The sequence below is a fragment of the Limanda limanda genome, chromosome 12 (genome assembly GCF_963576545.1).
Source record: "Limanda limanda chromosome 12, fLimLim1.1, whole genome shotgun sequence".
NCBI classification, from domain to species: domain Eukaryota; kingdom Metazoa; phylum Chordata; class Actinopteri; order Pleuronectiformes; family Pleuronectidae; genus Limanda; species Limanda limanda.
The window spans coordinates 6,745,831-6,768,029 of record NC_083647.1 but is presented as its reverse complement, the minus strand read 5'-3'; the positions used below and the strand labels follow the sequence as shown (position 1 = coordinate 6,768,029).

At 39.5% G+C, this 22,199-nt stretch overlaps 1 protein-coding gene across 1 annotated transcript in view; it reads left to right on the top strand.

Moving 5' to 3' along the window:
- alk (ALK receptor tyrosine kinase) overlaps positions 1–22,199 on the top strand; it is a 346,989-nt gene that overhangs the window by 153,552 nt on the left and 171,238 nt on the right. The window contains exon 3 of the mRNA XM_061082808.1: positions 7,632–7,796. Coding sequence (XP_060938791.1) covers positions 7,632–7,796 — 165 coding nt within the window. The remainder of the gene's footprint in view (positions 1–7,631; positions 7,797–22,199) is intronic.

Below are 22,199 nucleotides of genomic sequence, written 5' to 3'. Positions count from 1 at the left end.
ATCCTAAAAGACTGTTTCTCATCCAGCACAACTATTCAAAGCTTAGAGAGCCATACATGTGCTGGATGTAAATCAGCAGTTTTCCATATTACAGGGGCTTTACGAGTTTGGATGGTGCGGCATTATGTTCCAGAGGAGAGCTTCAGAGGACACAAAGAAAAAGATTTGGAAGAGGACGGGTCACAACAACCTAGCGCGGTGAACATGGCTTTAGGCTGCAGTGATAGATCTCAGCTGTCCCAACAGCATCTGCTGTCCGCTGGCATTTATTACCTACCATAAAAGCCAAAACAGACTGACTGGACACTTGCCACCAGCTGCCCCCACACTCGCCCTCCCTCCTGCTTCTCCTCTTCCCTCAGCAGTCTTTAGCTGCTGGGGCTACAGGGTGTGATAAGATCCTTTTTTGCATTTCAGTGCAGGTAACCAGACTTCATTGCTACTGTTTGGCAGTAATGTCAAAGCCTCCCGACCCGAAATCTCTTCAACCTACAGCTACACCGTTTTCTTCCCTTAGGGGGTAGCAGCTGGGCAGTTTAGTGAAACCTTTCCTATGCGCCATCTTCACCTCTTCTCAGTCCAGACCTTTTTACTGAACTAGATGGATCGTCCTGGTTCAGCTGTGGCTGCCAGCTGTAACACAGGCACTCAGATGGATGCTAGCCACTTGAGGAGTTGCCGTGCTGTACAATAGAACATCTGCCTCACTCAGCTGGTAGTGCTGTTTTTGTGTAATGAGACACAGCGGTGGGATAAAACATATTTGCAATGGCAGGAGGTATAAAAGATAGAGCAGCGGTGTAGGTGCTTAAATATGGAATCCTCCTAGAGTCGCATCATTCAGCCCTACCAACCCCACCAGTCTGCACATTTTTTCATTCCCACAGCCTGTTAATGTTGTGGAGGAGGTTTAAATCAACGTCCAATTAGCACTTGTACGCTTGAGTAACTAGTTTCAACAACAACCCAAAAAAATGCACATTCAAATAGTTTTTAATATCTTTCATTATTCATACACTGGATGTCAATAAGATTTCAGATTCCAGAATAAAGGCCTAATGTTATCACAACTAAAAGTCACCAAAAATCAAAGTACCACCACAGAAAATATGTTTTCACCATTTCTCAATGTCTTTCTTACAATCTTCAAATACAAAGGTGCCATTAATGTCACAGTTTTAGCTTCACACATTGAGTTTTCCATTCAAGAGTAAACTAGTTATTATTGGATATTGATACTTTATCAGGAATAAAAAAGAAAAAAAGATTATTCGTCGAAATATCTGCTCATTCTTGATTGAATCTAAGCTGCATCATTGTTTATGTGATAAAGATCCAACAAACAAACTCAAAGATGGAAATATTTTTCAAAAAACTGTGGCACAAGCTCTTCTCCAGGTGGCAGTCAATTACTGCGTATACTGCTGAATTCACTAAGTCACAGATGCTTCTGTAGTATTTAATTTGTTTAAAGACGCTCTGGATTGAGGCACCAATTAAAAACAAAAAAATTCATTTCAGACAAGGACATCTGTTTTGGATGGAAATTCAATTCAAACATTAATGGAATTTGCAGGCAGTTTTTCTGTTGCTACTAAGGAGACTCTAAGTTGTTATTGACTGAAATAGTCGGGAAGTCTCCAACTGTTTTAATGATTTTGAACATCTTTTAACATACTGTAAGTCAAAGGGCGTCTTATGGTTTGGGCTTTTTCAGCAGTTCCTTCAATATTTTGAAGGCCTTAGAGGGTCTGTTATGAAGAAATTATCTCGACCCCCTGCCAGCATGCTGCCTTTATAGTGTTGATAGAGTGCAGGCTAAGGATAAAGTGAAGGAAAAAGTTTGCATGGAATGATGAGTCGGACATTTGACTTTAATCCCTTAATCTAGAATAAGAAAATGGTGCAGTTGAGCTTAAAGACGCTGATTAGCCAACAATTCACTGGCTAATGATTAGCCAACAATTCACAGCCAAAACACCCCTTATCTCAAGCCCAGGGAAAACAGTACACATATAATTGCTTAGCAGGATGAAAGCACAACATCAACTCATATTGGGTATAGGAAAACAAGTAATTAAATAAGCAATTCCAAAAATGTTTTCCTCAGCAATTCAATCTGACTTTGATGTTGTAGATGATTACTTTACAACATCTCTCATACCTGCTGCTGTTTGTCAAAATTCACCTGTCACTCATCTGTTCATCTGTATATATTTGAAAGGACAGGTCCAGCCTCCTTTGAGAGGAAATGAATTCTCCAGGAATGTCTACGCAATAAAAAGTCGAATGGATACATAAATTAAATCACCCAGACACAAACTCATTGTAATCAGGAAATAAACATATTCATCATCTCAGTTGAGGAATTACACAGGGACATTTGTCAGCACAATGTTTACTCTCCATCCACAAATCGTAAAATGTAATTTTATCTGCATGAAAAACACACCCAGCTTCTTCACATAGTTGTGCACTACTGCGAATTGACTGGTTAATTTATACACAAAATGAAGATGGCTGCAGTTGGCTGGCATCTCAAGGACCTTGGGCTGTGTAACGCGACACATCGCTCAATCTCTGCTCTGTTTGATGAATGAGGTCAGGGCCGAAGTGTGGCGATAGGCTCATTAAACAATCACATGTCCTTAGTAACACAGTCCGAACGACTGGCACCGGTCTCCAATGCTCTGCTTTACTTAAAGGGCTAAGATTGACCAGTGATTTTAGAATTAATTAATTCCCTTTAATGCACCCAAGCACATTTAATGAATACGGTGCATCATTTACAGGCCTTGTTTACAGTGATCTATTGTCTATTCTATTTAGATGTTATATGTAGATACAATTGTGAGGAATATGCAGACCCCCATGATGCTTTACAGCTTCATTGCATCGTATCGGAGGCATCAATGTCCACCATCTCTGGGATATTTAACAGATAGCAATGATGTGCCATTTTACGTACAGGCAACCTGAGCTGCAGAACTCAGACAAAGAGATATATGTTTAAAATGATCACTTCTATTATAATCTTAACAACAATAGCACACCCCCAAAAGTGCAGTTTCCTTACCTTTATTTGCAATCACAATCTTCTCACAATGACTGCAGATCTTGCACAAAGCACCCTACGCTTTGAATAATGATGTGTATTGGATAATTGGATTAATATGAGACATCAAGTCGGTGTAATTTGGAATAGAGATACCAGGTAAATATATATATATATATAAATGAATAGTCTACACAGGGATGATAAATCAGTGTACTCTGCTTATTCCCCTTCCTCTTAATGATGAGGAGCAAAAGACTGAATCATTTTCTGCACAAGTAAAGTTTACACACTGCATGTGTATAATAATGTGTCCGAGTGCGTCCATGTCAGTGCATGTGCGTCACTCCCTGTGAAACAGTTTTTCTTCCCCACATTAAATAATACTTATGGCACCAGCTTTGATTAGCAGTGATTAAAAGCATCATTTACCACATTTTATGTCTCACAGAGGCTCAGAAACTGACAGTATCACAGCTGAGAAACACTGGATCCAGCATTGCAGTGAGCTGCAATCTTTTTCTGTTGTATATCCTGTAAACATAGTAACTATATTCAATAACGCTTCTGTTGATCTATTTAGGGTCGACTTACACTGAGCAATTTAACACCCGTAGACTGTTTCGGCAACACCTTGCTGAGAGCACACAGGAAGGGTTGAGTTGTCACTGACGGATTATTTGTTTTCCTTCAAGATTCTGTGAGACATCTAATTTGCTGTGAGTATAATATAAAACATTTCAATAAGGCTGTGAGCCTGTTGAACTAGAGCATTGAGTTGTTGAGCAATAGATGTGATGATTACAATCAATATTGGGTTATATCACTGATACATTCAGATGGGATTACAAGCAATTCAATGTGTTGATTTGAGAAATAAGAAATTGAAGCTTGAAATAGTATCTGACAGCTCATGGAAACTACTTAACTGACTGTAGAAAATTCAGTTTTAAGTATTTATGCAGTTACAAAAATGTGACTAGGTGTCCAATTCAATTTCTGCATTTCTTGAGATCTGGAGTGTTGTAAAGTATTTTATGATTTATGCTGCTGAAACCAGCTGAAATAACCCTGCCCCTAATAAATTATTGTATTGTTATTCAACTAAATAGAAAAACTAATCACCACTTCTTATGAATTAAACACTAGGAGTGGAGTCCCTAGCTCACACATAATATAAAGATGAATATATAACATTATGTATGGAGATATTTTTCATTGTCTAAAGCTGTCTCTGATTGAATCATGAAACAAACCACTTAACACAACTCATTAAAGCTGCATAACTGGATTGCATGTTTTACACCCAATTGTGAGTCATATCTTATTATAGCCCTAATATATATACATACAGTGTTTAAGGTAGCCTGATGCCAAAAGTAAGCTTTACGGAAAAAGAAACCTGAAATAGGCACAAATTCTTCTTTCTGGGATGTCCCAGTCTCACAGTGAGCATCTGATTTGATTTCAAACAGTGTTTCCAGTCATGATTCTGTGCTTGGGGACAAATCAAATATTAATACAAACGTTTAACCAGAGAGCATGTTTACCATGACCTGCTCCTCATAAACAGCTCTCCATCACAATATTAGGGGGGCAACCAAGAATACCTTTTGACACACACAGACCAGGAGAAAATGCAAACTGTGCGGGAAATAGTTTAATGGTGTCTGCTTTTGATAGCTCTTCTAGTTACTTTGATTGAATTGTGCAATGGTGTAATCAAATGCTAAATGGACCCATACTCAGCAATTTCAAAGGAGGATATCAATATATATATTCAGGATATTATTGCTTTGAAAAAACTCAAAATGAGAATGAATGGGCTGTAAAAGCCATATCTGTGGTCATTCGGTGAGTCATCAGTTAAGTAGTCACTTTGCACATGCAGGAGGGGGGGGGGATAGGATGACAGATCCAGATATTGCGCCTCTCTGTGAAATTAAAGGCTATCTCTCATCCACATTTGGCAGCACTCACAAGTGCTTAGCTCGTCAGTGGGCCAAGTGTATTTCTGCGAGCATGAATACTGCCATAATGTCCGATGTCGGAAAAATGTGAGGAGACAGCTCTGAAACTTGCGGCTATGTGAGTTTCTGTCAGTTTGTAAAGTAAGCAAATGCATGTAATCAGTTTTTGAAAATATTGCCAAACATACCGTTATGCTGGCCTCACCACTGACACATTTGGTTTTGAGCAGAGTTCTTTCACATATTTTGGGCACAGAATTTGTTACAGATTATGAAACAGCCAAGAAGACACACGTTTTTATGATCGCATCTGTTGCCCATACGTCCGTTCACAGTGTACAACGTGTAGATTGACATTATGTAAATAGTTGTTTAAAAGCGCAAGGATATCAGCAGTCACTGATGATCATTGTGTCATATCTGGTGAGTGGTGTAATCCTTGCAAATTTGAACTGAAAGTCAATGTGTTTGTTTGCATTTATGTATACCAGTTGGAACTAGTGTGCTGATGTCAGCTCAGTGCAACGATAAAGCCTTTTGCAGCCGAACAAACAGAATCATTCCACTTCAGCTTCATAGACATTTATTGAAGGAAAGGAAATTAGCTTTCACCACAACCTTGAACTTATCAATTCCTCCACATCTCATCAGCCCTCAGGGTTCCCAGTGGCAATGAGCTAAAATAATCAATGTTTTTTACCAAATGACAAGTTTTAGGCATGGAAACCATTATGCTTACTGGCACTAAGTGGTTGGGAGCAAATGCTGCCTGGATTTTGCTAAAGGCAGCTGCCTCTTCAAGCGGACAGCTTTGTAATTTAAATACAGCCTAATGGAAAGTTGATGCCACCCCATTAGATAAAACTCATTTTAAGCATTTAATAAGTTCAGCAACTTCTAAGTTATAATTTAATATATGTTAAATATTGTAGCTTGAACTACTCTCAGTTAATGGAAAGAGATATTTGATAATGGGCGGCATGCCGTGCATGGGTTTGTGGTCTCACCTCACAGAAATCCAGTTTGGCTATTTGCATGTGTACTGAAAATAGATCTGAATTCTGAACCACTAGATGAATATAGACACAAATTGGCACGAAATACTGAAGGGTTCAGTAAAATATGGAGATGAAAGTAAATGTAAAAACAAATGATAAAGTTAGCTGGTTACAAGTTGTAAAATCCGCTTCTCCTTGGATTCTGCTAAAAGCAACTCCCTCCTCAAGCCTTGTAACTTACATACAGCCTAATGCAATGTTGACATCTTCTCAGTTCTGCCCTACCTACAATATCTCAGACATTGCTTACCCAATCAATATACATAACATTACTATATATATATATATATACATGTATATATGTGATCATAGCTGGCTATTAACTACCAAAAAATATTGGTAGTCTTTGTGGCTATAATAAAAAAAACAGTGTTGTATACTCATCTTTCTACACAACAACTCTAGTTCTTCTCCTCCATCGGAGCCCAGTGTGAAAAGTCATTTGAAAGTTACCATGCCCTGCTAACAGTGATTTTACATGGCCACAGGGATGTGTCTTCGTGAAGTCTTTCCACAGGGAGGGAAGGACAGATGGAGCTAAAGTTGGAGATAGAGAGAGGATGAGTGGGAGGAGAGCTGACCCTTAATTTACTCCCTGAGCAAATTCTTAGGGAGGATTTTTTAGCATTGCATCAGTAATACCAACTAGAACACCTTGCTTCTCAGCAGCAAATTTTCCTTTCACTGTGTATCTGTATAACCCTCTTCACTCTACTCTGTAAGAAAAGGTGCACTCTGCACCAACACTTACTTTGTGGTCTAACCTAAGATGATGTGTTGCAACCAAAAGCCACTCAATGTTAAAAATACAAAATATCCCACTCATAACGTTCTTCCTCTATTTGGTAGCTTCTCTGTCTGGCCGTTAAAGCCGTGGTAATTCAAGACTGAAACTTTACTGTACATGAGGCAATATTAGACTTGGGTCCTGGCCCAATCCCTCTCCCCTGGCCCTACCCCCCCATATGAAGTGCCCTTCGATGGAAGTGTCCTCCTCCAAACAGAGCCGCAAGGAAAATAAGCTAAAAAATCTTCCCCTTGGAATTGGGACACGACTCGTAACATCATCAGCCGCATGCCAACGTGACAAACAGCCAACAGTGACAAACAATATCAACTAACATTATTGCATTAACAACCGTTATCAACCAACATTATAACAGTGACACGTCTGAAAACTGCAGGACAGAGAGGACAGAATGATCTATTGATCAAGACACACAAGGCACATTTATATCGGTTATTTCAATATAACATTAGTCTTCTCCGTAGAAACGTCTGCCCTGCACTGAAAACGTTTTAACTTGAGGGGAAGGTTTTCTTTCAACTTTATATACGGGACACAGGAGTAAACTCACTCAGACTGTGTACATGCTTGTATTGATGGCGTGAAGGGTGGTTTTCCTGAAACACTTGTCAAAGCAGCTTAGTTACGTTTTAATTTTCTCCTGGGTTAGACAAAGATATTCCGCTGGGTTCAAATTTGTCCTTTCTCTTCGATAATTGAATAATCGAACTTTATCCTCATCATGGCTCCTTTTTCTACAGATCACAGATGCCCTGGCAACAGTAGAACATGTGACCAGCAGCTGGACAGCATCCCAGAGTTCACGTGGAGCATAGTGGCTGCCGGGGACCTGCGGGAGGAAAGGAATGAGAAAGCAGAAAAGAAGACAGGAAGTCCCCAGGGTTGGGAGGAAGGTAAGAACGAAGGTATCACTTTCCCCCATCGCAGGGGACCTCTCATTTTTCAACAAACCTTCTCAATCTACTGCGTTTCACTCTGTGCTCATGTTGAACTGATGCATCATCCATGATATTTTGAAAGTTGTTTTTGGAACTCATTGATATTTTTATTGTGTTTGGCTCATTATGGGCTATCTGACTGCTATTTGCTTTAAGGTTCTTATTAATTATGTCTAAGCAGAAATCTACTGGCACAGAGTCACCAGCCCCCATGCATGTTTTCTGAAGGGATATCTTGATATTTCAGTCCAAATAGTTTTCTGAGGTAAAGAGCTGAAGATGATTTACTGAGCAAGCCGCCTGCTTGCGAATCTTCCATATTCTCAAGCATCGTTCATTTTCATACCCTGAAAGATGAGAAAACTGTTTCTGTCATCTTATCTCCTGAGGTGATGGTGAAATGGAGGGAGACAGAAGGGTCTATTTATTTCCTTAAATGTGTTTTTCCTATCATGAGCCACAAGTCTGAGACCAGATGGGTGGAGCGCTGGCTGAAATTGGAAAAGGGAAATACATGGACTTGTAAGAGAAAAGAGTTAGTGTGAGTGGAATGTAGAAATGATGGATGTCTGTCTTGTATATCTAGTTAACGATGTAAATGACGGCTAGAGTGTGTTTGTGTGTGTGTGTGTGTGTGTGTGTGTGTGTGTGTGTGTGTGTGTGTATGTGTGTGTGTGTGTGTGTGTGTGTGTGTGTGTGTGTGTGTGTGTGTGTGCGTGTGCGTGTGTGTGTGTGCGTGTGTGTGTGTGTGCGTGTCTGCATTGGCTCAGGTCAGTGATTTAAGCTTCAGTGGAAGGGTTACCCTGTCCCTAGTTCAAGAAACCAAGGTGCAGGCTGCAGTACAACCTGTTAATAAATATACTCTGTGCACATTATTTCCACCCACTGAGACAATTATATAATAAGAGATTATTCCGACAATTTTGATCCATAATAAGAAAAACAAAAGTTTATATAGTATGATGAAGACAAAATATTGACTTACTTAGTGTGTCTTGGGGTCCAGTGGAAGCACATACACTTTTTTACAAAAATGTAGTTTGAAGTAATTTGCAAATGTAATTAAATGAAGGACAAGACCACGGTGGTCCTGAGCTGTTTGAACCTCCAGTCCAGGAAGCCTATGTCCCGAGCAAAATGGTGTGTGTGTGTGTGTGCGTGCGTGCCTGCGTGCGTGCGTGCTTAAACACACACACACACACAGAGAGAGAGAGAGAAAGAATACAGAAAGAATATACCTCTACTCAATCGAACCATCCAAACAACGATCTCAGTACAATATATCTGTGACACTAATCAAGTTGATTGAAACACAGTCACCTCTGTCAAGAACAATCTGGGTAGATTTTGAATCAGGCCACTGTGGAAGAGGTGAAACACAGACCGATACGATTTTAATGTGCTTGGCCTCCTTTGGCCTCACTGTGCCGAGCGGGTCGTCTCAATCCCATGTCTGCCCCCAGAGTCTCCTGCCAAAGAAAATGTGAATATGATTACATATTGATTTCTCGCTCGCACACTCAGAATAGAGAAGCATTGGTTGCAGCTTGGAGCTGACTGGCAGGAGGAGATATCCAGTTGGACGCAGTTAGCTGGAGCCGCTGATTTGTTTGTTTGTAATAGAGTGGCCCTGAGGCTGCCTGTCATCTGCCAACTCAGGGAGTCATCTGGATTACTATAGCTGGCCTGAGCTTTATAGAATTCAGGATAAAAAAGCCAAATATAGAGGGAGCACCAGCATGTTGAAGCTAACATTCTCATCCTACAGATGGCGCTAACAGATCTCATTCTCTGCATTTGTGTAATAACACTGCTCATCACACATCATTTAAGTCTGATTTATGAACAAATTACTCATAGGAGTAGTAGTAGTATTAAAGTGTTATATAATACTTTACATAAATATTATTATTTTTGCCCCACTTTACTTTACATACAGTTTCTACCATATTCAGTCAGGATTATCAAAAGTAACAAAACTTTTTTTATACCACTTGTTGAAAACTCCTGTGAATTTCATTTTCAATAGAATCGGAAAGCGATGAGAGAGAGAGTCAGGAAAAGTATTAATACCACTCTGTAAAAATACTATGTCTTCAACGATTAAAAGTAATGCAAAACTGCAAGCATAGGAAAAAGGTATTTTAATTGTTTAATGTAAAAGTACACAGTTATGCAAATTCCAAATTCCCCCTTAGTTATACTATTACATCATCAGATTAGTATTATATGTCATGCATGAAAAGCCTTGTTGAGGTGGAGAATCTTTTTGACTCTTTTGTAGAGGACTGCAACTAATTCATATTTTCTTTATGAATGAATCTGCTTATTATTTCATTGTGGGCACAGAAGTGTCTCAGAGCACATCAACCTGTACCAGAGGATTAATCAGCACAGCTAATGGGTGTTAGCTGATTGATCTTCACTGAGACACACGCGGAGACACAGAGACACACGGGACGTGAGGGTAAACAGCATTGCAGCCAACTCAAATTAAAGTAACTGTCACCAAATGTCCTCAGATATCCTCCTCAGAGCCGCGTTCGCAAGCACACACAGAACACAAGCTCTTGCCCCAGGGCAATGCATGGGGTGCGCATTAGCATCGCTACTTCCAGCAGCAGATTTTTAGGCTTAAAACACAGTGTACATGATGCTGTTACAGAGTTGAATTAAAATGTTGGGGCTTACAGAAATTTCGATGACACCACACAAGCAGTATGGAGACATTTTATAGATTTTTTTCTGTTTTCTGTTTTTTTAATGTTTGAAGAAGGAGTAACCAGTTACTTCAACTGTATTGGATTTGGCTGCAACACTTTGGCTGCAACCCTAATGTCGGGTTTACACCGGACGCTGAAGCGACGCGTAAGCGCTAATCCCTACGCGCCGGGCAGCGCTTATAATATCACTCGTTGACCCAGTAGTATAAAAGCATATAGTCACTTGTTGCTCCAACATTAACTGCAACAGCGTCCTAACATTTGACGCCGAAACGATTGCTGCACGGCGCTAGGCAGCCTTGGCGCAGCGCGGCGCTTCATCCTCCGGTGGGACCCGCACAAAGGTTTAAAATGGGATTTTTGCTTTTTCTGGGTTGTAAAGAGAAAGAGAGAGGGGATGGAAGGGATGGAGAGAGGGCAAAAGCCATGCAATCTATAAACAACTTTCTCTACACACCTCCTGCAGCTCCTAGACAGAGCAAGTGAGATTTAAGTACTGAAGAGAGAAGATTGTGAGGATTGTCCAACAGGAGTGCAGAGCACCATTTCATTAGGCCTCATTTCAAAGAAATTGCTCACAGCTGATGATCGGACTACGACTAAAAAGCGATGGTTCAAAGTGAAGGCTTCAGTTGGTAGGCACTTGAACTTAGCTGTCCGCAAACTTTTAAGTGCCTATTGCAGTGCCCCAATGAGGCCCTGTGGGAATACCCTGCTGATCCTTTCATAAGGATGGAAATGCCTGGGTTGACCCTGCCCTTGCACTGTCCAGTAGATATAAATTGGTGAATAACACTGAAGGTGACCCTTATTTATCAGAAGCTTCACACAAAGTTTCATAGAGATAGACCTAAAATGATTCATAGAAAATCTGTGAATGTGTGTTTGCCCTCACCTCTGACCAGTGAGATTGTGTTTGGAAGGATTAATGTTCTTCTTGCCAGACAGACAAGAAAGCCATCCAAGGCTTTTTTTCTGCACCCACAACTTTTCTTATCTGAGTAAATAATTATGAACTATTACATTGGATGAGAGGCAATTTGTTCAACTCATCGGTTTCTCGGCTGTGAAATAGTAGGCATTTGAAGCAAGACTGTGCCTTAGGTTTGGCCCACTCCATTTGAAACCTCAACTGTTAAGTAAAATGTAAATGGCTCCTTCAATGTGTCGGACCTGTGTGGGACAACAAAAAGAGCGGTGATGTATTATGAATTGAATAGTTCTCGTCCAAATAAAAACAACTTGGCTCACCTGGCAGGCTCATCCAGACCACAGATTGAACCACTGTTTGTTAAACACTGATACAATCGACCTATGACCTTTTGTCCAGGACAGATCTCCTTTTCATGTACACATTCTTCATCCTGCAAGTAAAGTACATGCACGGCAAGACTTTTATTGCTTTGTGCAACATCAATATAAAAATACGCTGTGGTCAAAAAAGAATAGCATCTCCTCTGGCCTCCCTCCTGGCATAAATATCCTCATATTTACAAGCCAGTACAAAATGATTTTTCTCTAGAGCAATAGAGAACTCTCAGCATAGTGTTTTTCGTAGTCACAGTTCAAAACTGTTGCAGTTGTCTAATGGTAGAGAGAAGCCTGATAGTAAGGAGTCAGCAAGTCATTATAAGAAGATTAGAAACAGATAATGGACTGTAACATTCAGCACACTGTAGCAGGTTGATGTCAAGAAGGGCAGAGCACCTTATTCAGATTAAGAGTTAATAAGATAAATGCACTTTATACTGAAAAGCCATTTGGGAAATGTGGTTTTTACTGAGGAAGATTTTCTCAGAGTTGATGTTCTGATTACCATGGTAACAAGATAACATCTCAGCTAGTGTTGAAGGTGAAGGACCATGTGATCTGGTGCGTCAGTGTTTTAAAAAGTACGCTACACGCTACAGCAAGTCCTGTAGGGGGTAAAAACACTGCTGTTCTGACCTTTTGTCTTAGATGCACCTAGCAATATTACAGTTGTCCAGGTGTGGTGAGCCATAATCATCTATGCTGCAGCATTCCACCTATACATTGTGAGGTGACTAACTGAACAGACAAGTGTGGAGACAGAGTGCAACAACCTTTGGATACCAGTATAATTGAACCTTAAAATAGACTGCATGGTTCTATCATCAGGGTTTGGAGTCCAACCCTTGACCAGCTCTCTCATTGTATTTTAAACGGCATAATTAACCCTCTAACACATGTTATTCATCTAGTACTTGTTCTGTTCAAAAGTCCTGCACGCTTTATTTATTATAAAGTAAACTTGTTTCATTCTATTCTGACTTCATGTGTTGTGTCTTTTTCAGTCACATTTCATGTAATGCCTGAATTAAAAGTTAAGCTTAATGAACCTTTGATCAAAAGGTTTATTCTGAACCAACACAATGTGGCAGTTTATGTGCTTTGGTCAGCATATTGTCTCATCTCTGGTTGTTGGCGTTTTTTATCAAAGGCCGAAGTTGTCACTTGGACGAACTAAAGTTCATATTGACCTTATATGAATCTGTAAAATAACATTAGTGTCAACACAAACTGCACTGGTTGGCAGGGGCATACAACTGCAGTATGGTAGTTCTAGTTAGCTCTTTTTTTCAAAGTGATTCACTGATAAACAAATTAGGTTGATCATAAGTTTCTCTCACTCACCAGAGCAAATTGGCCTGTTAGTGTTGGACAAATGTTGTTGCAGAACACCTGTGGCATACCTAACCAACCCATATGATTGTTCCAGTTACTGTGGTATATGGTAGAAAAATATTTATTAATTTTATGTCATGTCCAACATCAGTTTTTCTTTTTTGCCCAGCTCTCAATCTAGTATTTTATTATTGAGTATCTAAGGAGTTGAATCGCATGCCTAAATTACATTTCATAACTGCAATAGCTTGTGTAACTGACACATTAAAGCTTACAATCATAATCCTGCAAGTACACCCTTTCAGAGAGCAATGAATTTCTATTTTTTTAATATTCAGTCTTATATATGAATTATAATTTTAAATATTATAATAATCTCAATAAATACAGTATAACATAAATTAAAAAAATCATACACACAACCTAAACAACAAATAAAAAACGGAGTCTCTGGCTCTGTTAACAAGAATTGCTCTTGAATAAATATTAAACATTTGGCACATGGTATATGTAACCAGCTCGGTAAACAGAAAATCGATCCTGTCGGATTATAAATCCTAATCGCGCCAGTCACTTTAACACTGATTCCTGTCCGTCCTTGTCATGTCTTGGGTTGTACTGAGCGCCCCCAAAATGTCGACAACTCATTTTTCACTATGTTTAAATGCAGCTTCATAAACTCTCGATCAAACAAACACTGAGTCAATTTTATGCCCTGATTATGAAGCTACAGCACTGTAGTGGAAACCCTGTATTTTCACTTGTTGTTGGCACTGTTATTCACCAGCCGGAAATTCTTTCCGATCTATTCACGTTAAGAGGCTCCGCTCTGCCTCACTATGTGTGTTTGAGGCGTCTGAGAAGTCTGGGATCCAATACACACATATACTTTTGCTTGCTCCTGGTACTTCACGTAATGGCATTTATGATGATCTTTTTTTTTTTTTAACCTGCAAGGCTATTTATGTCTAGTTATAATATTACTAAATGGTCGTAGTCTGGAGCCCTGAAATACTGAAGTTCATAAGTGCCAAAATAAATGGCAGGCTCTGTATCAGAAGATGGACCTCAGGACATTCATTTTCCTGTCAGCCCTCATTCCTCACAATCACTTGATCACTCACTGCTATTGATCTGCTCTGGGTGAGCTAAGGCTGCTTCTGTCTTGTCATCAATGAGTTAACCTACAGGGCTTTTCAGAGCCTAGAGGTCACTGCATCATGGAGACCCAAGAGATGCTGAACATCAAAGAACCCTCTAACCCTTAAGTCCTGGAGCCAACGACCCCGCTCCATCCCTTCAGTCTTTGTTGTCAAGTATGTGGTCAGAGGACCCAACAGTCGTTCCACTGTCAATAATTCAGCAAATGACCCACCTCGTCCCTTCTTCTTAAAGGAACTGACCTGCACTAAAAAGCAAGGTCAACAGAGTATATCAGCACTGGATTTAGCTAATCTCTTTTTACTTGCTGTGTTGCTTTCATAATGTATTGAATCGTTATTTCTGAAGCCCCCCATAACATCACGACCCTCAAATCACCTCTCAGTTTCTGTGAGGAGACAAAGAACATCCGTTTTTTACCTGCTTTGTGTAAGGTTTGACTTTTTCATAATGAATGGAGTAGTAGACTAGTGATTTAGTTGTTGCTGATGGAGAACACTGAAAGGGTACGAAAGAACTCTCTCTGGTAGTAATCACCTGTGTAAGCCACGCGGACGCTTCTCTTTTCTCTCGGTGTCTCTTGTGTTTAATGAACTACAGTTAAAAGACAAATAAAACGGAGGCAAGCAATATCAAGTACAGCATACCTTTCAAGGACACAAAATTTCATTATGTCAACATTAATTCTGATGTAATTAGTATACAGTCTGTAGAATATCCAATTAGTATTCTTGTGCTTTGTTGGTGACATCTCCCGACGGCGTATGTTCTGTATGTGTGTGAATGTTAGTATTTATGAATTAATGTATGCATGTGTCTATTATTTAGTAAGTCGTATGCCTGTGGTGATTATTGGCATACATGCTAAACGGGGGAAGGCACCTACAATTATATAGGTAATTGTTTTTTGTTGTACCCTGTACAATAATTTATAAAATGACAGTTTTTTTCGGAACAGTGCTTTGCAGATTTGGAGAGTTTCCACTTTTAAAGCCTTGCCCAAATTTTTCTCGCAGTTAATGCTACGAGCGGACGGAAAAACCACAATGTAAAGGCCGAATTATAGTCGTTTTTTACGCACGCATGCACGCACGCACGCAGCTTCTACGGACTCGTTTTGGTTTATAGTTCCCTCACGGTTGCGGGTGTTGCAACGCAATTCACCGCCAGACCACTAGGCGGAGTAATGTTTTTTGTTGAAGTCGGCTCTTCTTTGTGTGTGGCACACGTTAATTTACATCGCCACGGCGGCTCCTCAGAGCCTTTTACTGGCGGACAAATCCGCCGGTCAGTGACGGGTTATAATAGTGGACATGGTTTCGGATCTTTTCTGCCAAGTGCTCTTCTATTTGGTCCATATTCGTTCTTCTAAATCTTCCGTGGTTTCCGCAGTTTCCGGGATTGAAACCGGAAACTAGACTCCGGACGGGATGTAGTAAGCAGACCAATCACAAGCCTTGCGGGCTGCGTGAGGCTTGCGTTGCTTTGTCGTATAGTCAGAAAAATTGGCTGACGCACGCAAGCCGCAACACGCCCCCCGCAAGTACGTGAGGGGCGTGTTGCGTCTCTCGCGTGCGTGCGTGCGTAAAAAGCCTAGTATAAATCGGCCTTAAGGCTTCTAGTAAGCAGCCAATTGATGCTTACTTCAACTTTGATTTTTCATGTTATGTTCATGTTCAATTTTAAAATTTGTATGTGAATTTCATTACATACAATTTCTTTGAACACTTTTTTTGAACTGCAATTCTTATTTATAAATAGAATAAAGTTGATTATTTTTCCATGACAAAACTTTGATAGATGTTCCAATTTTATTCCCTGAAAACCAGAAATAGAAATAACAAAGGTTAAGCGACAACACTATTAATGATATCCAGCAGGATTTTTTAAACCACAGTAATAAATCTGACACCATAACAATTTAAAATATCCCAAGATACCATGTTACCTTGTCACCGCACAAATCTCATGCAATTGTGTTGACTTCTAAACATTACACAACAGTTGAATTCATGACAGGATGTCAAATGAGCTGTACAGAATAATTCACACATTTTCAAATGTGGCACCTGGTGAGTCACTTCGTCCTGTATTCAATTGCCACAAAGTCACAGAGATGTATTTCCTACTCTGATATTAGGGAGACCTATTTTAACTTCCAGACGCTTCTCACTTAGTCTCGAGTGGACCATCGATCGGTAGACGTCAGATCGATTGGTTTCTTGAGGGCCAATATCTCTCATACTCTTTCCCGTACCCATATCCCGCCTGCTGCCAAGATTTCTGTCCTTACTCAATCAATCAGCCTATTGATCCTGACCTGAGCATGAGGGTAATGGGGATATGTATTTGTGTGTGTGTGTAATGTTGAATTAAGTGGGCATAGACCCGCATTCATCCCCGGAATTACCTGGGCTTGGCTAAATTGTGTACCGGAGCTCAACCCATATGTACCACTGAAGTAAACTCGGGCAGTTTTAGAAAAGTGATTTCCTGGAAGCCTGGATCTGCGATGCTGGGATGAGATGGTGGCATGTTTGGCATCTTCAGGGGCGTATGTGGCTCTTCCCAGAATTCCTCTTTAGTGTTCCACCTGCACCGCAGCTGTGTTACTTTGATTAATTAGGCCCTTTTGATGGTATCTCCCTAAGGGCTGCTCTTTTGGTTGAGAAAGCAGCCACAAGATCACACACACACATACTGTGACGTTGTGTGTGGTAGTGCTGGGCTCCCCATGGCTGTGATCAGACACTTTTCTGCTTTCATTGGGGACCTGCAGAGGTGAGTGTAGGGTCTGATACATCCTCCATCCTGGACATGGCTCCACCTTTGCTGTACTTCCCCGGGGGGTCTCTGAAGCTGCTCACATCTGTGTTTCGCTTGCTTGTAGCTCTTGCACTTTGTACCCCTTTCCCTCCCCCAGTTTCTCACATCAGTCATCCAAATCAACAGTTAGGATGCACAACCTTAGAAACAAATGCTAATCCTCAGTCCAGCTCATTAGTTTTTCTGGTTTAGTTTATTTTTCATTCCATTTAACAGAGGATACTCAGATATAAACCTCTAAATTTTATTTTTAAACCTTTCTCCTCTTTTGAAGGGATATTTGTCCACTATGCATCTACAATATTACAATGAGTTCCTTACAGTGAATTATTATCTCAACAGAATGCAAGCAAATACTGAGATGGTTTTTGAGATGTAAATGATGATGCAGTTTCTCAATCTGTATGGAAGTGTGGGTTGAAACTATTGAAAAAACACTGGCTTCCCTTCTGGTCAGCTTGGTGCAAAAAAAAAGTGTAATAACACCACTGATCAGATTTGTGGGAGGGAGGGAGATAACAGCACAACAGACAAATGTCACAAGAAACAAGAGTTGATTTCATATGTGATGAAGCTTGTAAAGAAGGTACATGAAGTGCAAAGAGTGGAAGAATTTTAAAAAAAGATGTTGACTGCTGAGGTGCTTAGGGTTTATCGCAACCCTGCCAACAAGAAAATATGGTCGAGAGGTGACCCACATATAGATTGATTATTTTAGCACCACTACTATCGCTATCAGAGCAGCTGTCACATGTCTGGTTTGCTTTTAAAGTATTTGAGACGGTGAGGGTTTGCTACTGCTGCCTCCATTATCTTTAATGTAAACGTTGTTACAAACAACATTGTATATACTAGTGTTGGTTAAACTAATCTTGCTTTATTAAACGTGTCACACTGATACCCATTCTATTTAGCTGTGTTATGAGATTGTACCGGTGGATTGTGGATAGCAGCAGTTTGCGGTGTACAGGCTCGTCGGATGTAGCTGTAAGTCACTGTGATATAGCATTATAGCAAAGTTTACTCTAGCATGCCAAAATGCACACAGCAAGATAACACGCTGATGTTTGGCAGGAAAAACATTTACTACATTAACTATCTTAGTTTAGTATGATAACAAGATGAAACATCCCCTATTTAAAACTAATGACACTGTTTTTTCTAATTCATTTGTTTCTCAGGTATTGATGCTGAAACACAATAAACACCAATTTTGCAAGCATTAGATGACACAATCAAAATGTTGAATTAGTGATTGAGGGAAAGTGAACACAGTGGTTCCCGTTTAATGTCTTTGGTCCCAAGAAAGTTTTACGATGAACCAAAACATTTGACATGGCCGGGTGCCTGCTCACGCTACTGTGCATTTGGGCCATAGTCCATTATGTTTTTAGCATCCATGCAGTTTAAAATGCCGTAGATTGAATTCCTTCTGTGGAAAACGCTGGACTGATTCACTATAGTTGTTACGGGAGCGTGCCTATGTTCCCACAGCCCTATGTTCCCATAAAGAATAAGAATAAAAAAATAAAAAAAGGAAGAGAGAAAGAAAAGAAAGATATCACCTAAACTCTTCACATTACAAATTTTTTTGGGGAGATTACTTAACCCTAATATTCATTACCCTAACCCTAACCCTCTCTTGAGCTCAACACCGCTAACCCTAACCTTAATTTTCAGAAAACTCTAGAAATGTGGGAACACAGGGCTGTGGGATCATCAGGACTAATTTTTCCAAATAAATCTGGGAACATAGGTCTGTGGGAACATAGGTCTGTGAGAACATAGGGTCTAATTTTCAAAATTGTCAGTGAAAAAAAATCCTTAGAAATGTGGGAACATAGTGCTGTGGGAACATAGGGCTGTGGGAACAAAGGGCTGACCCCCGTTACAATTCGTCATCTGGTGAACATGAAGGAGTCAACCAGATAAATAACAATCCATCCGATGTCATGAATCAAACACAACCTTCATCAAGGCACAACCAACATCATCAGGACACATTGTTTGAGGACCCCACCTGACATCCACAGACACACACAGCTAGCATGGATCAAATAGTTTTTGTCATGACAGTGTTTTTGTGGTGAGATTAACAGAGTAGTTAAATTATAATTTAAAGTAAATTTAATGTAATCTGATGGATTACAATTAAATGATGCAATAATACATTCATCAGAAACCTTCATTTAAATTTAGGGGGGCTCTTTTGTTTTGGAATATATAACTTAAAGACTGATAAGAAATCAAGTATTGAAAAAACAACTGTATTCTGAAAGCCAAAGATGATTTAAACTGCACAATGACTAATTGATTTACTAATCAACAGACGTAGTTCAAGAGATCCCTAATATTGGTTGCTGGCAATATATTTGTGTAAATTTGTGCTTTGTAAGGAATCGGTTATCTTGCTCATTAGTAAAAATGTATGTGAGTAATGGAGAATACTTTTATGGTTAAAATGTTGTTTTTGTTGGGCTCAGTAAGATCGGATTGACATTAGTTAATAGGAAAAATAAGTCTTTAAAAATGCATTAACAGCTGCTTCCTTCTACCATTGAATTACGTGGTCATGGCTGAGTTAATTAAAAACTTGAGTTTGTGTGCATGAGCCTTTGTTTGACTCTGTTTACAGGCTGAAAAGTAATTTGTCATACTTGACTTGTTTCCTTTTCATTGTCGTCAACTTCTCTAAACAAAACCAAAAGGAAAAAAAATGCTGCTTGGAGACAGTTTTTCACCCTGAACTCTGCAGATTATTTGTTAAATATCTTAATTGAAACAATACTTTTCTCTATTAAGCATATTTTTTCTGCTCAAACCTGCTTACATCTACTGGGATTTATAGCCCGCTGACGCACTGTGTAACAGGACGCAGCTTGTCTATATGGAGTTACTTGTGATCTGAGAGGCTTTACAGAGAGATTTCTGTTTGGTATGTTTGATGAAGCAGCAAATGCTGAAACATTTGAAAAAGCTCAGATAAGCTCTGTTGTTTGAAGACAATATTGGATTTAAAGTACATCATATTTTTCTAGAAAGTCAATTCCTTTATAGTGTTTAAACTAGACAAAGGATAAAGCACTGCCCTCTGTGATGGAAATCTGATGAGCTGAATGAAGAAGTTTTCAGATTGTTGGATGTACAAAACAAAAATATATACTGGAGCTCAATGTGTCAAAGAGAGAAGTGATCAGCGATGTAAATGTTTCTTCGCCCACATACATGTGTGCTGGATAACATTGCTACATCCAGTGGTATAGTGGTGCCTATAGAGCTGTGTATAATCTAAATTTATGCCACAGATCTTTCCAGGAAAGAACAAACGTTGTGTTTTATAAACAGTGGCATGTAAGAATACTCTTGCATATTTAGTTTATCCAAAATTTGGCCAATACTATTTGGACATTGTAACTTAAAGGTATAAAGGTCCCTGAATGCACCTTGTTGGAAGATGTCAACGGACATTTAGGCTTAAAACCCGGTTTAAATGACACTGTTTCGAGTCTGCATGAGGGATGCACTGATTTAGGGGCAGTAAATTGTTCTTTCCTAAGGTACTCTATGAGGCAAAGGACAACTGCGTACCTTTTTTTCACAATCCTGCAGGACTGTAAGGAGATGCATTGTAGTGTGAAGACTTACAGTTAAAGTCAGAAGTTCACTTAAGTTGAAGTCATTAAATCTTATTATTTTACCACTCCACAGATTTCATGTTAAACTATAATTTGGCAAATCAGTTAGGACGTCTTCTTTGTGTATTACAAAATAAATCTTTCCAACAACTGTTTACAAACAGATTATTTCACTTTAAATTCACTTCATCACAATTCCATTCAACCTGTCAATTGGCCTATCAGAAGATTCAGAAGCCATGAAGTAATTCTCTTGAATTTTATTTTTTATGATCCACTCCCATGCTATTACTAAGGTTACAGTCAACTAGGTGTTTTATTTTCCTCTGAATAATCCAGAGAGCTGCTTACAGACTTGTCCAATACCTGCACGTAGTTGATGGACAGGCAGGATAGACAGGCGAAGATCTGGTAGTGCTTGAACTGTCTGTAACACAGATGCTGTAGGAACTGGTGAATTAGTTCATTTTAACTCGAAGAAAACGGAGGAGAGGGCCTGAAAAGAAGGGGGAGAAAAGAGAGAGGGTCGACATACTGAGAGTGAATCGACTGCAAATGACATACCATATAACATGAGGAAATAATAAGGCATGTGACTGGCAAAGGGAAAAATATGTAGGAAAATAGACACAGAGCACAACACAGCCCTGATTTAAAGTAATTTTTATAATTTAAGTAAGGGAGGAGATATGGACATAATTTACATATATGGTACCCTAGATTTCAACACTTGTATATTTAACTTGCCATTCTGAACCCCAAATCATTTACAATTCTTGCAGCTCTAGTAAATACCAGAATTTAAAATTAAACGAGAATGACGTTAATTATTTAACTTCTTTTATCTAGATTGGGTGAACAATGCATTATTTGTAGTGTTTTATACACTTTCAATTTTTGCACTTATCAATCATGGTGGGTGTCATTATTTACATCAAATTTTTGAAGTAAAGACAACAAATAGTCATTACTAGTACTGTATTGAGGGAAATAACAGAAACAACCAGAGACTGTTGCGGGTGATGCTGAGACGCTGCCCCGAAAGTGACGCTATTAAATAATCAGCATGGATTTTATTAACCACCCTCAAAAATCCCTTTTTACAGTACTAGCCAATCAGAGGCAGAGTAACGAGCCATGGTTTTGCTGTCCTATATACAAAATTGACTTGCAGCACAATACAATCAGAGGTGATTTAGAAGTTGGTTTACGCAATGCACTACAGGACTGGTTATATCACACTTTATATAACTCTCATTGTTTACTTTTTTATACAAAGAAAGAACTTGTTTAACCATAAGACTTGAGGCCTGTGCGTTAGGGCTGTCTAATCCTCAACTGGTCAGCCTGATTTATCTTCTGAGGACCCTCTCTACAAC